This window comes from Propithecus coquereli, unplaced genomic scaffold, assembly GCF_000956105.1.
Source record: "Propithecus coquereli isolate 6110/MARCELLA unplaced genomic scaffold, Pcoq_1.0 Scaffold39, whole genome shotgun sequence".
Classification (NCBI taxonomy): Eukaryota; Metazoa; Chordata; class Mammalia; order Primates; family Indriidae; genus Propithecus; species Propithecus coquereli.
In genome coordinates this window covers 4,221,031-4,236,710 of record NW_012149618.1, presented here as the reverse complement: position 1 = coordinate 4,236,710, position 15,680 = coordinate 4,221,031, and the positions used below count along the sequence as shown (strand labels likewise).

The following is a 15,680-nucleotide window of genomic DNA, read 5'->3' as shown; positions in this document are numbered from 1 at the left end:
AACCTCTGAGGCAGGGCAGCTGCCTTTTTCTGGCCCAATAAAATAGAATGTCCCCAACTTAGAACAACACGTGTTCCAAAAGTTGTAACTTCCAAAAGTTTGTAAGTCTGGACGCATTTCCCTGTAGAAATGACATCAGGAACGGGGTTGGGTTCCTAGGCTGGTGGGCTGAGGTAGGTTGACTTGTGATGTCCCCCAAGGACAGCAAGCCACACCGTCCATACTGTTCAATTCTACCCAACGCCACTCACAACATTGTCTCACCTCCCCCAAAATAGGGTGCAGACTCCTGGCAGACATGGGGTGGGAATTGCTGGTCACCTGTCTGGGCACCAGAGAGCAATATTTATGTGGATAAGAGAGGCCGCCGCCTCGGCAGTGCTCAGAGTGGGTCTGTCTAGGCCTTTCTTCTGGAGTCAGGAAACCACTGAAGCTGCTTTTCCAGGGGCTGCTTGGGCCGTGAGAAGAGGCCAGGCCTCTCCTGGCATGTGTGAACCAGGGGTGCCTGGGAGACCATGGGGGAGGGGGGAGGGGCAGGGCCTGGGCAAGGGTGATGCCAGAGGCCGGCAACTTGTCAGCTACCCACTGGGGTTGGTCAGAGGCCTACCAGATTCTCGCAGTAATGACACAAGTCGTTGATACCAATGAAGAGTGTGACCAGCTTCCAGTCTTCCTCCAGGTTGATTTCCTGCAGGGACAGAAGAGCCTGAGTTTAGGCCTTGGGGGGGCATGTGCAGGGGTGCTCACCAGGCCTGCTAGACAAAGCCTGAGGTGCCTTTCATCCTCTTTGTATCAAAACAGAAGACGCAAAGTGGGGCCTCCCCAACCCTCGCATCGGTGCCGGGGCGAACGGGGCCATGGAGAGGACTGAGTATGCGTGTGTGCATCTGCTCACACGGGGACAAAGGCCGTTTTCCCTTTGAAATCCTCATAAGAAAGCCGCAGTGCGTGGATGTGTGCCACATGTTCTTGAGCCCACTGAAGGCGGGTGGATTAACAGGACCCCTGAAATGCGACCCGAAGGCCTTCATAGGAGACAAGGGTAAGAGATGCAGCTCGCCAGAGCCCTGGGCTGCCCCTCGGAGGAGCTCTTAGGGTCCGAGTGGGGAAGGGGAACTGTAGGAAGCACCTGGCACATGCTGAGAGGTAGGCTGGGTGGGCGTCCTGTCGGGGGGCAGCTTTCCACCCAGCCACCTCCATAACAGGAGTCCTGCCAGAGCTGAGCTCCGAGGCACATGGAGCAGTAGAAAAAAGTGCTAGTGAGAAGCTTCAGGGGGCTGGGTGAGCGGGAAGGAGGAAGGATTGGAGTGGAACGAGAAGCCTATTTTTAGACACTTGCGTTTACAGAACAGGGCTCTGGGAAGTCGGCTCTGGGTAAAGCAGGAAACTGCCAGAGGCCAAGGCCATGATCTCAGCCAACTCCCTGCTCCACCTCGCCCTCCTGGCCCTCCTCGCCCTCCAAGGCGTCAAAGCAGAAGCCTGCTTCTCGTGGGCGCCTCTGGCCCGTCTCAAAGGCAAGCCCAGAGCAGGAGTTGCTGTGGAGCAGGGCTGCCTCCTCCCCAGCCAACTGGAGACAGCACCCTCAGGGCCGGGTGGGGGGGCCTATACTCACAGGGCTGGTTTTCATTCGCTCCACCAGGTCCCAGGCCTGCGCTGGCATGTCCCTAGGCAGGGGGGAGAGAGACGGTAGGACTGGCTCAGGAAAGAGCTGCTTCAGGAAGAATAATATTGCATGGTACAAAGTTTATTCCTTCAGAATACATTGAAAGGCTTTCCATTCTCCAGAAATCTCAGCCTCGTAATAATCAAAGAGCTGCCATGGGCCTGGGGGGCCACATGGATCCAGGCCCTGCCGCCCCATAATCTGCATCCTGCCACCTTCGGCAGGGCTGGGTTGGATCTGGTTGACTCTCCCAGCAGGGCTTTTCCCTTATATTTCCTCAAGCTCTTTCTTTGCAAGCTGAGCCTGTTTGTTTCTTAGTTGCCTGTTTTAAAAATAACCTTTTGTATATTTGAAAAAGTCACAGCTCTAAATTATGCCTCAGCTTTCTCCTTTCCAGGCATAATGACTCCTTTAACCTTTGCTTTGAAGCCCCACTTTCTGCTGCCTTAATCTTTTTCTGTCTTCTCTGTAGTTACTCAGGTTTCTACATCATTTCCTGTCTCTTTTCTTCCCCAACCCTCAACAAAATGGGATGGGGAGACACTATGGATAGGGTTAGTTCTCCCTCCATTCCCCAGATGTCTGCCATAAATATTTGAAAATAATGCCGTTTGGAGATTTGGATAAGTGATACGTATGTCAATGGAATACTCTTCAGCAGCGAAAAGAAATGAGCTATCGACATACCAAGGAACATGGATGGATCTTGAAATAATTTTGATAAATGAAAGAAGTCAGACAAAAGAGTATATGCTCCAATTCACTTATATGAAATTCTAAAAATGCAAACTAACCTCTAGCAAAAGAAAGCAGATTGATTGTGGCCTGGGGAATTGGGGTAGAGACAGGAACGGGACGGAGAGATTACCAAGGGACATAAGGAAACTTCTGTGGGACGTGTTTATTATCTTGATTGTGGAGATGGTTTCACAGGTGCTATATATACATATGTCAACACTGATCAAATCGTATATCTTTATATGTGCATTTTATTACATGTCAATGATACCTCAATAAAGTTGTATTTTTAAAAAGATATGTATATGAGAAATTAGGTCAGCAAAGGGGATCCAGCCAATGGAAGCTTCCATGAGAGAAGTCATAAAAGCAGTAACCAGCACAGATGATCATTGTCAATCTTTGGGTGTTCACGATAAGTAGGGCACGTGGCCAACCACACATATCCCTGCCCTTGTTTCTCGTTGATCATATCCCATGCACTATTGCTATTGATGGGGACATCAGAAAGCTGTAAAGAAAGGCTTTCTTGGTTAAAGATGACCACAGAAGTGTCTATAATCTTTTAAGATGTGACCAAGAGAACTCATGGGCAATAAGCCCTTGTGGGTAGGAGGGGAAGTCAGGAATGCCCACTTCCTCCCCTCTCGCCCTCAGGTCAGAGCAAATCCTGGTCCCCACACACTTTCTCTCTGAGCTCATGTGTCCACTTCTCCCCAACTTCCCTTTCTACCATCAGGTGTACTACTTTCAGCTCTGCCACCATCTTGCTGTGTGAACCTACACAGGTTCCTGAATCCCACTAGGGTTGGATTTTTCTATCTTTTAAAGGGAGAGGTTAGACCAGATGATTTCAGGGGTCCTTTCTGGGCCCACATCTGTCTGTAGATGGCTCAGTTAACATTTCACACTCTCTTGTTCTCTTGACTGTACTCCAAGTACCAAGCTATTTCAATCTGCAACGTTGCCATACATGACGTCATCTTTTTCCAAAAAGTATTTCCCAGTTTGTTTAGTTTCCTTATCTAGACCATAAGCTCTTTGTGGGCAGAAAGTTCACCTTTTGATTCTTTTATATCTTTCAGTAACTACCTCGGGGCTCAGTCCTTTGCAGATGTTGAATGAATTCTTACTGACGGAAGGGAAGTTAGATGTTGAATAAAACTCTGAAACTCAATATCCTAAAAAGGACAAAGTTTTGTGCATGTGTATTTAAGTACTGTACTAAATTCTTTCCATGGATTAGTTATCTCATTTAATCCTTATGACTACCCTCAGAGGTAGGTACCATGATTATCTCCATTTACAGATGAAGAAACTAAGACTCAGAGATGCCAAACAATTTGCCGAAAGTCACACAGCAAGCAAGTCTTGGACCTGGAATGTGGACACAAATGGTCTGAATCCAGAGTCATGATCTTAGGTGCTCCGCTATGGCATTTCTCTTTCTGTTTAGGTGAACTCATCCTTATCCATGCTAACAAACAACAGGACGGAGAGGAAGGAAAGTCATAGAGCAATTCTCCAACCTTACTTAACTCAACGATTACTCTCCTTTCCCCTAACACGGGACATCAGAGATGCTCACAAGAAGCTACATGTCTCAACTGCATCCCCTGCCACTGACTGTTCTGGAAGAGGCACTGAGCAGTAGTAACATAGAAAAGGCAATAAGGGAAGTGAAGTGAGAAAGGGAGAAGGGGCTTCAATGTCAACAGAGTGAGGAATCAACCCCTGGGTAATGAAGACTGGGCTGAACAATAACAATAAGATGATGATGATAATAACAGTAATCATAACAGTAATTAGATGTTGCTATCATGACCCTATGAAGCCCAGTTTTTGCAGAAAAATAAGTTTTCCTGCTTATGACGTTGAGGAACTGACATCGCGCTTCCTGTGGCTCAGAGACTCAAACCGAGCGTGGGGCCCACATTACCGCTTCTGAAAGGAACGTTCCCTGTAAACAGAGTGAGTCAAACCTGTGTCGTTTCCCTGGTGATCAGAGCATAGCGATCCTGCCACAAAGCGTGTACCCAGCACGCTCCATGCAGAAAATCAATGAACCCGCTCAGGCATTTCAGCTTTAATTATCTGGGTTGTTGTCAACAACAGAAATCCCAGAGAAAACAGACAGCCACCATGCTGCCTTGGGGGCTCTGACATCTCACTCTCTAGTCAAAATACAGCATTTTCAGAGTCAAAGACTGCAGTGAATGGGGAAGAGAGGAAAGGCAGACATCCACGGGCCACACCCCGAGTTCTTGGGGTGCTGAGAGTTCCCTGCATGCTTGACCTGTGCCTCTGCCAGGCAGGAGGTAGCGCAGAGTGAACAAAGGCAGTGCCCTGAGCCCAGGCAGCTGCGCGGCTGCCCTGGAGAGGTCAGGGTGAAGGCTCTGGATTCAGGCTTGGTCTGATGCTGGCCCCTCTGATAACTTGCTGGGTAATCTTGGCTGTTCAGGAAATTTTACAAGCCTCAGTGTCCTTATAATAGCGCCCTGTCCAGGAGTGTTGGGATTACATGAGATAGTCCACACGGGAGTTTCTACGTGGGGCCACCGTGCAGGAAGCACCTTGTGCACAGCTGTCATCGTCCCTTTGGGGTCAGGCTCCCACACGCCACCCTTCTCCCCTCCCGTTGCCCACCCTGATCTCTCAGCCTTGCCCTCAGTCTCCCTCCTGTACCTGCATCTACTCACCGAGCTCTGGCCCCTTCCACTGCTACATTCAGTCCCTTGGTCTCCTCCAAGGTGCCAGTAGAGAACCCAAGGAGGTAAGGGTTGAACTTCTTCAGAATGTCTTTGAAGGAGGAAGGGGTGGAGGAGAGCAGGTGAGAGGCGGCAGGAGCCCCACGGGAACCGAGATGGGCGTGCAGTGTTGGGGCACAGGTGTGGAGTGGGAGGGTTCTGGGGCTTCTCAGGGCTGGCTGACATCCCCCCTTGCAGATAACCTGCTCCTGCCCTCTTCCCTGGGAACACCTGGCCTTGGCGAGGGGTTGCCGTAGCAATGGTGCTTCTCTGTGCTGCTACGTACTGGGCAGTGTGGTGTGGGTCTCCAAGACTCCATCCCCTCCAATGCTGGGGAAGAGAAAGCGTATTTGTTAACACCCCCCCCAACCTGCCACTCCATGTGTTGTCACATGTATGCATCAGAGCCAGAGATTGTGCCCCTGGACATCATTCCCCTCACCCTCAGGGCTAACACGAGGCTCCTGGAGTCTCCCTGTGTCTCAGCGTTGGGCCACCTATGAGGATCCACCCTCGTCTTGGGGGTGAGAGGGGAAACACACCACTCATGCCCATTTGGGGGAGTGTCATCAGGAAAGAATGAGTCAAGAACACCCTCACCTCCAAGACAGTCCCCTCCAGGACGTGGGTGGGTCACTGAAGTTGTCTGGTCGAGCTCTCATTGCTGTCTATGAAAAGCAAAAACAAAAATGGTTCCAAGCCTGTGCTGGGCTGGGGCATGAGGCCCCTCTGCCCCCCTTCCCCCCTGCCAGGGGCTGGATTTTCCTTTCCTAAAAACAGGAGTGGCTTTTCTCCAGCCCATCCTAAACTCTGAGTTGTCTTGACACATTCTTCTTCCCAGTCCTCTGCCTATAACCAGTAACCAGTCCTGTCAATTTTTCCTTCCCAACCTCCCAAGCACCCATCCCTTTCTTTTTCCTCCCTTTGCCATGTTCCTAATTGAGACTCTCACCTCCTTGCCACGGACCACCCTCTGGCCTCCGGCCTGATGTCAGCACCTCGGGTTGCTGTTCCCTCCTGTGCACGCCTTTCCTCATGCCCCACCCTGGCCTGACCCTTCAGTATCTCCCTTTCTTTCAGGGTCAATCAACACTAAACCTCTCCACCATGTTCCCAGCTCACCATAATCTGGCTTCTCCTTTCCTCCCCTTGTTTGCCCTCCCTACCTGTCCACGCGACCTTCAGGCCTAAGCAAACTGACCTGTCACTGTTTCTGAAACACGAGGCCTTGGGCTGATCTGCCCTGTTACCACCCACTGCCCCATCCCTTCCTGGAATGCTGAACTCCCTGCTTTCTAGCCCCTTAAATCTCTAAAGTCATTCTCTAAGACCCTCAGCAGGGTCTAAGATACCACCTCTATAGAGCTTTCTCTAAATGCCCTGTCTTAAAAATTTCTTCTTTGAAATTTACAAAAGTAACATGTTTACCATAACCAGTGAAATGACACAAAGATTTTTAAAAACTGAATAATCTACCCCCACCTTAAGAATCCTGCCCCCTGCCACTGATCCCACACCCCCTCCTCACCCCTCAGACACCCCACCACCACCACCTGAGCTAGTGGATGTTTAACAGCCTGCTGTGTGCCTTTCCACAGCTTCTCCATTTCATACCGACATGGAAACACGTTCACACACGTGCGGGGCTGGGGTTTGTTTCTACAGAAATGAGTATCCCATTTTGAAAGTCCTGTATGTCATCTATATGATTATGTATCTCCTTCCACATAAGTTTCTTGATTTTCCAGCTATACAAGTTTCTGGGGGGCTATGGCTGTGTCTCATACTTTTTTTTTCCCCTCAGAATTGCTAATAGAGGGTCATGTACACAACAATGGCTAAATAGTTGCTGATGCAATTCACTTAGCAAGACTGTGCTATGTGTCAGTAATGGAATTTCTTCTGCCCCAAAGAACATGCCCTTAGGTGGGGTGGGGGGCGTTGGCCAGCGTGTGGTAAGATTTACCACCCTTTGAGTCCTGGTAGATGGAGATGAGGCCCCGACAATGGCAGGCAGACCTCGGCAAGTGCCACCACGCACTGATGGAGCACCTGGGAGTAGTGGGGAGGGGGCGTTGCTTCTCCCTGGGGATTGAGGGGAGGCCCCGTGGAAGTGAGGCTGGAGCAGGACTGGGGAGGTAGAGGGACAGGGCATTCTGGCTGTGCTTCAGTGCCTGACACAGGCAGGTCCTCAGTCACGCGGGCTCTATGCGGAGGCAGAGCTCACACTGAGGAAGAGCCGATTCTGCACAGGGCCTGGCTGGCTCTGAGGTGCCCACCCTGGTTCACGGCTCAGTACTCACAGTCAGCGAGTCGCCCAGGGCGGCCACTACTTTGATGTCTGCAGGTCGGAGCTCATGGACTAGGAGAGACAGGCAAGAAGAGAGATGGTTGTGGTGGAGGCAGGGGACTGTCTACCTTTTAAAATATAAACTTTACCCCAAGTCAGTAACTCTGCCCTGGCCCCGCAGGTCCCTGTTGCACTCATTCCAGCCTAAGGCTTTAGCAATTTAGTCTCTTCCATTCATTGGGAGCAACTGAGGCCCTGAAGGCAGTGGCTGAATGGCTATCGTCCATCCCCACAGGAGCCCGATCACAGTGGGGTGGTCCAGGGAAGTTCCAGCTGCAGGGGTCATATAGCACAGGACAGTCCCTGACTGGGCAGGGAGGACTGAGGGGCTATCACCGGAACTATAAAGAGACAAGAAGTAGCATTTGGTAGAAAGGCCCGTGTACCTCCACATGGGAGCCCGGCTGTGGCTGCAGGCCAGCTTCTCCTGGGCCTCCCAAGATCTGGTCTGCATTACATGGCAATCAGCAAGGCCATCTTAAGCTCCAGGGTGTATTTATGGGGTCTCCCACCCAACCTGATGCTCAGCAAGGCACTTAATTGAAGGGGGTGACGTTTTCACTCACCAGAGCTTGGGATGCTATTGGAAGGATTCAACTCCATACACAGGAAGTCACTGCCCCAGTTCTAAATCAGTGGGAAAAAAGACACAGCACCCAACACTCACTGTGCAGCGAGGTGAGTTTCAGCCCAAGAAGAACGAGCTAAGGAATTTTTGGTGGAAGCTAGAAATGTATCACTGTAGGGATCATGTGAGGGTAAGAACTGTTAGTTGTAGGGGGGCTAAGAGGGAAATTAAAGGGGGAGAAATGGGTGTCTACCTACCCCTAGGTACAACACATAGTGCATGCACCCATGCGTGCACCCCAACACATGCATCCCAACACATGCACCCCCACAGAGCCTTCCCCATCCCAGCCTAGCTACATCTTGAATGGAGCCAGTAGCTGCCCCAAAGCAGGGGAGAAAACAATGAAGTCATATGACAGGTAGTCAGTCTCCCAAAGGAACACAGTACTTGGATGCCTAATACAAGAGATTATAGGTGTGTTTTGGTGGTATTGTTTAGCATTAAGCTAATTGACACTAATTACAATGCTGGGACCTAAACAATAATTAGTTAAAATATTTTTAGAAAAAGAACACAAACTTTTTACAATTACAAAGCTGCTGGTTTCTGTATATCTTTGCTGTAAACCTGAATATCTTTTGGCATATTTAACTTAAAAGCCGCCAATTCCTCATATGTATATACATTAATGCAAGCAACCCTGAATACTTTCAGTCAACTCTCCTTGTCTCTGTAATGCAGAGCATATTTTCTAGGTGCTGGGGTGGGAAACAGAGGGCACAGAAATGACTGGTACCAGAAAGCTGAGGGAGAAGTGAATCTCTCCCCAAAGTCCCAAATATCTCAATGCAGAGTGCACAGGGAGGCTCCACCAACAGGTTGACCGAGTCTCCCCGTGTCTGAGTGCCAGAGGCTTTAAAAGCTCGTCTCAGCTGTTCAGGCAGATGATGATGAAGATGAGCCTTGTTAAGATATCCCTGTCCTGAGGGGCAAAAAATGAAACTACTTTTAAATATTATTTGCTTAGTCCAGTGGAATTTAATTTATTCTAAGGCATTACTTAATTCATCACATTGATGGATTTCTTCTTCCAAGAAGTCATAAAACTGGAAGTTTTACTGAAATCAAGAACATGCTTGTATGCAGATGACAAATACTTGGGGGAAATGCAATTTAAAAAAAAAATTATAGAGCCATCAGCACATTAGAAATGCCTCCCGAGACAAGCATGTTCCATGTGGATGAGTCGGCACAGGTTAGAACTTGAGCATGCTTACCTGTCATGGGAGGAACCACATGCTGCATCCTAAACCAGTACATCCTCGGCCCCTGGGATCGTATTAAATTGCAAGTTCTGATTCAGTAGGCCTGGGGTGGTGTCCAGGACTCTGCATTTCTAACAAGCCCCCTGTTAATGTTGATGTTGCCTGTCTGTGGCTACTTTATTATTATTTTTGCTTTTTTTTTTAAATGGACACTTCATAAGTGTACATATTTGTGGGGCACGGTGTGATATTTTGATACATGTTTACAATGCGTAATGATCAAATCAGGGTAATTAGCATATCACTGCAACCATGTATCATTTCTTTGTGTTGGGAACATCCAAAATTTGCTCTTCTAACTATTTGAAAATATACGGTAAATTGTTGTTTAACTATAGTCACACTACTGTGCTATAGAACACTAGAATTTGTTCCTCCTTTTTAGGTGTAATTTTGTATCCATTACCCAATCTCTGGCTATCCTCCTTCTTCCTCAACCCTTCCCAGCCTCTGGTGACCACTATTCTACCCTCTACTTCGGTGAGATCAACTTTTTTAGCTCCCACATGTGAGTGAGAACACGTGATACTTATCTCTGTGCCTGACTTATGTCACTTAACATAATGTCCTTCAGGCTCATCCATGTTGCTAAGGATGACAGGATTTCATTGCTGTGGCACTTTAAGTAGCAAGCTATTAAAACAAACACATGCCCTTCTAGACCCGGGTTTTTAACCTCTTCCAATGGAATAAATTATTGTTACTTCTTCAGTCTCACACGAGACTGAAGAGCCAGGAGGGCAGGTCCAGACCCGCTCTGCTCCCCACTGTCTACCCAGCACTGAGCACAGTGCCTGCTCCATTTAGGCAGCCAATAAGTAAATGTTGAGTAAATAAATAAGTGCCTGATTGACAAGATGCAACTGACATTTCAATTATAATGGCATTTGGTCACTGGTTCAATGAGGACAAGCCTCCACGGTGCTAACGTGAGCCCGAGAGACTCCAGAGAGGCTAGAGACGGCATAACCCCAGCCAGGAAGCTGTTACTGCTCATATCCCAGAACCTGGCAGCTAACAGTTCTTTGATCATTTCATACAGGTCAGTCTCTTCACCTGGCTTACAGGAGGTCTTTCCCCACTCACTCCTGCTGACCTCCAAAGTGTCCTGCACAGAACAGTCGGGGAGATCTTTCACAGAGATGTGACCCAGATCATGTCACTCTCTCTTAAACACACCAGTGGCTTCCCGCCTCCCTCTGCCTGAATCTAGCCTGTTACTCGGGGTTCTAGCTCTCTATGACTCGGCCCCTGGGCACCCCTCTGGTCTCAGCTCCCCCACTCTCCACCTCATTCACTCTGACCTTCTTTCTCTTCCTCAAATATACCCAACTCAGCCCCATTTCTGAGCCTTTGTGTTCCCTGGTCCTGTCTCTGGCTCTCCATGCCACTGTGTCTTTTTATGATGCATAGCTCAGTTCAAATCTCCCTCAGAGAGGCCTGGCCTGCACGGTGCATCCGAGTGGCCAACTTCCCTGAGCCCCAGCACCATTTCTCACATCACCTCCTCAGAGCTGCCATGGCAACTGAAGTGATCATGTGTATATGATTTATCAGTAGAGTGGAAGCTTCATGAGGGCTGGGACCCATCTGTCTGGCTTTCTGCTCTATCGCCCTGGGATAATTTCTGGCACACAGTAGACGCTCAGTAGTTGTGGAACTGTATTAGGCTGTCACTTCCCCGGGTCAGGACCACGTCCGATACTTCTCTGAATCCCCTCCAGCCCCGCGCACAAGGCTGGACAGACCACAGGTGTAAGACTGAAACTGGTGGCTGAGCCCCTGTCCTGTGGCCAGCAGACCTGAGACCAGGCCTGCCTGTGAGGCTTGGTGGAGTCCAGGACCCTCCAAGGCCATCTTGGGAATAATGGTCCCTAAAGCCATGAGCTCTGCATCCTCAGATCTAGAATGATTAATGTGAACCAAACAAGGCCTGTGCACCCACCTGAATATGCCTCAGCTTCCTTTTGGGCCCAGCCCCTGTGAGTGAGGTTCCTTCCCACTCAGCTTCCACCTTCCAGAGAGTCGGCAGAACGTCAGCCCCACTGCCTCCCCCTCCTCTCTCCTTGAAAGGCTGAGCTATCCCATCTGAAACCTTGCCTGTGAGCAAAGGATGCAAAGGTCAAAGAAAACCGATCCACAGGCACTTCCTCTGGCTGGCAGCTGACGTCAGGTAAGCAACTTGAGAACATGTTAGGACAATCCTGGAGCTCCGTGGTTAGGAGCCTTTCTGTACATTCCAATCCCTGGTACGTCAGAAGGTATATTTCTGCTCCAGCTAATGCTCTGAGCCCTGCACCACGCCCCACGTCCTGGCAGGCGGCAATGGTCTGTGTCTGAGAGAGGCAGATGTAAGTCAGGGGTTACCTCAATGGCTGGCTTGGTAGGGTATGTGTAGTTACTGTTCCAGGAGGTCCTCAGGAAGGGTTCATTCTAAGAGAGGAAAGAAACCAGAGGAAGTTATCTGACAGCATTGAAGTTTACCTAGGAAAGACAAGAACTAACAATTCTGCCCTCTCGATTTATTTAACATGATTCTTCTGCACTTAAATAGAAAGAACTGTACAAACACAATTTCATTCATTCCCCCAGAGGGTTTTACATAACAGCTTTGGCAAGGGATGTACGATAAAGGTTATGAAAGGTTCCATCCGTATTCTAGTCTGGGCTCTGTGCTTTCACTTTTATCCTGGCAATTTTGAACACATCCCTAAATCCTCAAACTTGTCTATTTTCTTACCTTTGTAATTTCTCTGGCAAGGGATTCACATTTCAGCATTTTTTTCCTCTTCCAAGAAATGTTATGATTATCAATGTATTTTTTTTTTTTTTTTTTGAGACAGAGTCTGTGTTGCCCAGGCTAGAGTGCCGTGGTGTCATCCTAGCTCACAGCAACCTCAAACTCCTGGGCTCAAACGATCCTACTGCCTCAGCCTCCCAAGTAGCTGGGACTACAGGCATGCGCCACCATGCCCGGCTAATTTTTTCTATATATTTTTAGTTGTCCAATTAATTTCTTTCTAATTTTAGTAGAGACGGGGTCTTGCTCTTGCTCAGGCTGGTTTCGAACTCCTGAGCTCAAACAATCCACCTGCCTCAGCCTCCCAGAGAGCTAGGATTACAGGCGTGAGCCATCGCGCCCGGCCGATATATTTTTATTGATAAAAATATATCTTGTGTCTCTTATTTCTTTCTGCCTCCTTTGAACTATGTGTCTTCCCCCCTTTAGGTTGGCTTCTTATATTTTGGTCTTTTTTTCCCCCTTGTGAAACATCCTCTTTGTTCCCTACTCACCTGTCTATTTCACAATCAGTTTTCACACAAGCCCAGTCAAGAATCCACATTCACCCAGTTGCAGGTGATGGGTTAATCGAAGAAGGAAGTAGACAAAGGAGAAACAGGGACATAGCCGGAAAGATGATTGTGAAGCAAGATGACGGCGATAAGCCTGAGGTCAGGAAGCAGGCCCAGGGCTGTGAACACTCTCACACAACATGCTTAGTGGAGGAGAAAGTCCAGACTGAAAATTTGGAAATGAGAAAACCAGAATTTTGGGAGAAGGCTCTTTAGAGATCAATTCCAGGGGTTGAAAACCAACTGTCCATGGGCTGAACACAGCCAAGAGATGGTTTGTTTTACTTTATTTTGGCCCATGTGGTGGAGGAGAAGGGGGAGGAGGGAGAGAAGGTGGGGGAGGACGGGGAGAGGGATCTCCTAATGCTTTTAGAAGAGGTGTACTCTCTCCTGTTCTGGCCATACCACTTCCTCTTGCCTCCTGCCTGACCCATGCACACAATCATGCTCCTGCCTGCACTGTAGACTTTGCAACACCCAAATGCCCTCACTTTACAGATGAGGAGCAACTGAGGCCCGGGGTGGGGAAGGGCCCTGTCCCAGCTTAGGGAACAAGTGGTGAGCAGAGCTGGGGCCAGATCTGACTGGCCTCTTGCCTGGGTCTGTTCCTCACACTGGAGTCAGGCCAACAGAGACCCTGTTGGTCAAAGAGGGAGAGGGGACTCCGCAGTCGCTGGGAGGATAAAGTCCATGTGCACAAAGCTCTCAGCCCCCAGCAAGTCTGTCCTTTCCTCCGAGTCTCAGCATTCCTCTCTGAAACAGGACATCTTTCATGGAGCAGCAGCCAGGCCCAAGAGCAGGAAGTGAGCCCTAGACAGTCTACGGCAGCGTAAAGACAGGAGCAGGCTTGTGGTAGCACGTCTGCGTGGCTAACTGGGCTTGTCTCAGGTTAACGTTTGGCATCCCCTGACCACTCACCATCAGATGGGGCAATCGGGGACACATTCTGTAAATACCTGAGCACCGTCCGAGTGCCAGGATGAAGGAGGATGCGTAGAGGCTCCCACCCTGGTCAGGTGCAGGGCAGCCGGGAGAAGCACCTGAGAATAGGGTGTCCAGTGAGTGCAGACGTTGCTGAGGAACTGTGGCAAGACCTGGGGATGTGTGGTCCTCAGAGACAAGACTTGGGGGGATGCTAGTTATTATCCTCCCCCTACTTCAAAGGAGCCCCCACTGGGCTTAGGGTCTAGGGGCTGGAGCTAGTCCCAGAGTGACTGGCATGGGAGGAACCAGAGGGCAGAGACAAAGCCTGCCCTTTTGGGGGTGCTGAGAGTCAACCTGGACGTTCTATTTCATCCAATCATTTGATCATAGGATCCATGGGTTGGAGGAGGGAAGACAGAGCTATGGGGGTCAAAGGTCAAGGAGACCCTGGAATGCAGAGGGGAGTGAGGCCAGGGCAGGAACAATGAGGACCATCTAGGGTTGCCACAGACAGATGGGCTGAGGTACCCGGGGCTTGTTTTCAGCCGGGTTTATTGACCATTGAGCACTTGGTGCAGGCATGAGTCAGAATGGTTTAAAGGCGGGAGTCAGGCAGATTACATGCAAGAGGGATTCAGTTTAGTGTGACTGGCTCTTGACGGCTACATCTGGAACACCAGCGAGCAGAAAGTGAAGCCAACCGAATGCTGATACAAGGAACCGTTCTGGTAGTTCCAGCTGTGCATAGACGGTGGGGACTATCTAGGGAGGCAGAGCCCAGACAGCTACCTGATGTGAGTCAGCAAGGTGAGTCAGTGACTGTGGGACAAGGTCACGAACATCCTGGCTGCATTACTAGGTGAAATGCTCCAGAGGGAAGGAGGGGCGATTTGCTTCTGTGCTGTGCTGGTTGGCTCCAACTGGGTTACAGTCGCCAACATAAAGGGGGCCACATTCCAAGGAGAAACACCTACATGAGACGGGAATGGCCGTCATGTCTGCCACAAGTGGCTGAGAAGGCTCACAGTAGTGGCACTAGGAGGGACGAGGCTTCGTGGTATTTTCTATCCCATTCCATTCAGGCAGTGCTGGTTCTTCACCTGCATTGATTTCTCAACCTGTTAATGGGTAGCCACTTGGCAGTTTGAAAAGCTCACTGAAGAGAGCATAAACATTTAAGCAGAGGCTGCAGGCATGACTTGGGTGGGATATGGTATAAGATTCCACTATTACATGAGAAATTGCACACATGGAGGTCTGAGGCCCTTCCCATTGAGATCCTAAGGCTATATAATTCTCTGTTGTGTTATGACAGGAAGGTGGGACTAGTTGACCTTTAACACACACAGTGATGGGGATCTGAGCCCCGGTGGGGGCAGTGGGAATGGGAAGAGGGCAGGTGGGAGGGGGACTGGGGAGAATCCCATCAGCTAGGGCACTGACTTGTCTTGCCTGTAGAACTCAAAAACTACAGTAAGTTGACAGAAATAGTGAAGTCCTTAGGAACAGCAAATTTGGGAAAACAAATATTTCGTTCCTGTTTAGACATTCCTTGCTCAAAAATTTATTTTTCGAATGAATGTTTGTTGAGTTTGAGGCAGTGGTGGGGTCAGGGCAGGATTAGGTTTAGAAGGTCTGAGCGTTAAAAAGATAATAATGTCTCCTGTATGTAATTCAATATAGAAACACTGATAATAAAGTAAGTTTAAGGGAACTCAACAAACGTCTGCTTTTTCTCATGAGAAAAGGCAGGATGCAATACACGAAACCATTTCAGCCACCATCCTCTTTCTCTGGCATCCCTGACCATACGGTCAATCTGCCTTTTGGGTAACCTTACACCATAGAGAGCTTCCAAGGGCAAATGTATTTTAAGAGTTGGAAATATAGGATAGGAGTTTGGGAAAAGAGAAATGAAGACATAGATTGAGAGACTGAAGACTCCAGTGCAAAGAGATTTCACAGGAAATCCTGGAAATGGATGCACCTCAGAGGGAGAGGTGTGGGG

At 49.2% G+C, this 15,680-nt stretch overlaps 1 protein-coding gene across 1 annotated transcript in view; it reads right to left on the bottom strand.

Annotated features, from left to right (window-relative positions):
* Positions 1–15,680, bottom strand: part of PLB1 (phospholipase B1) — a 119,075-nt gene that overhangs the window by 12,349 nt on the left and 91,046 nt on the right. Inside the window, exons 44-51 of the mRNA XM_012652416.1 lie at positions 11,762–11,827; positions 8,065–8,125; positions 7,452–7,510; positions 5,749–5,816; positions 5,435–5,478; positions 5,101–5,200; positions 1,613–1,664; positions 608–688 (exon numbers count right to left, since the gene is read on the bottom strand). Of these exons, the coding sequence (XP_012507870.1) occupies positions 608–688; positions 1,613–1,664; positions 5,101–5,200; positions 5,435–5,478; positions 5,749–5,816; positions 7,452–7,510; positions 8,065–8,125; positions 11,762–11,827 (531 nt within the window). The remainder of the gene's footprint in view (positions 1–607; positions 689–1,612; positions 1,665–5,100; positions 5,201–5,434; positions 5,479–5,748; positions 5,817–7,451; positions 7,511–8,064; positions 8,126–11,761; positions 11,828–15,680) is intronic.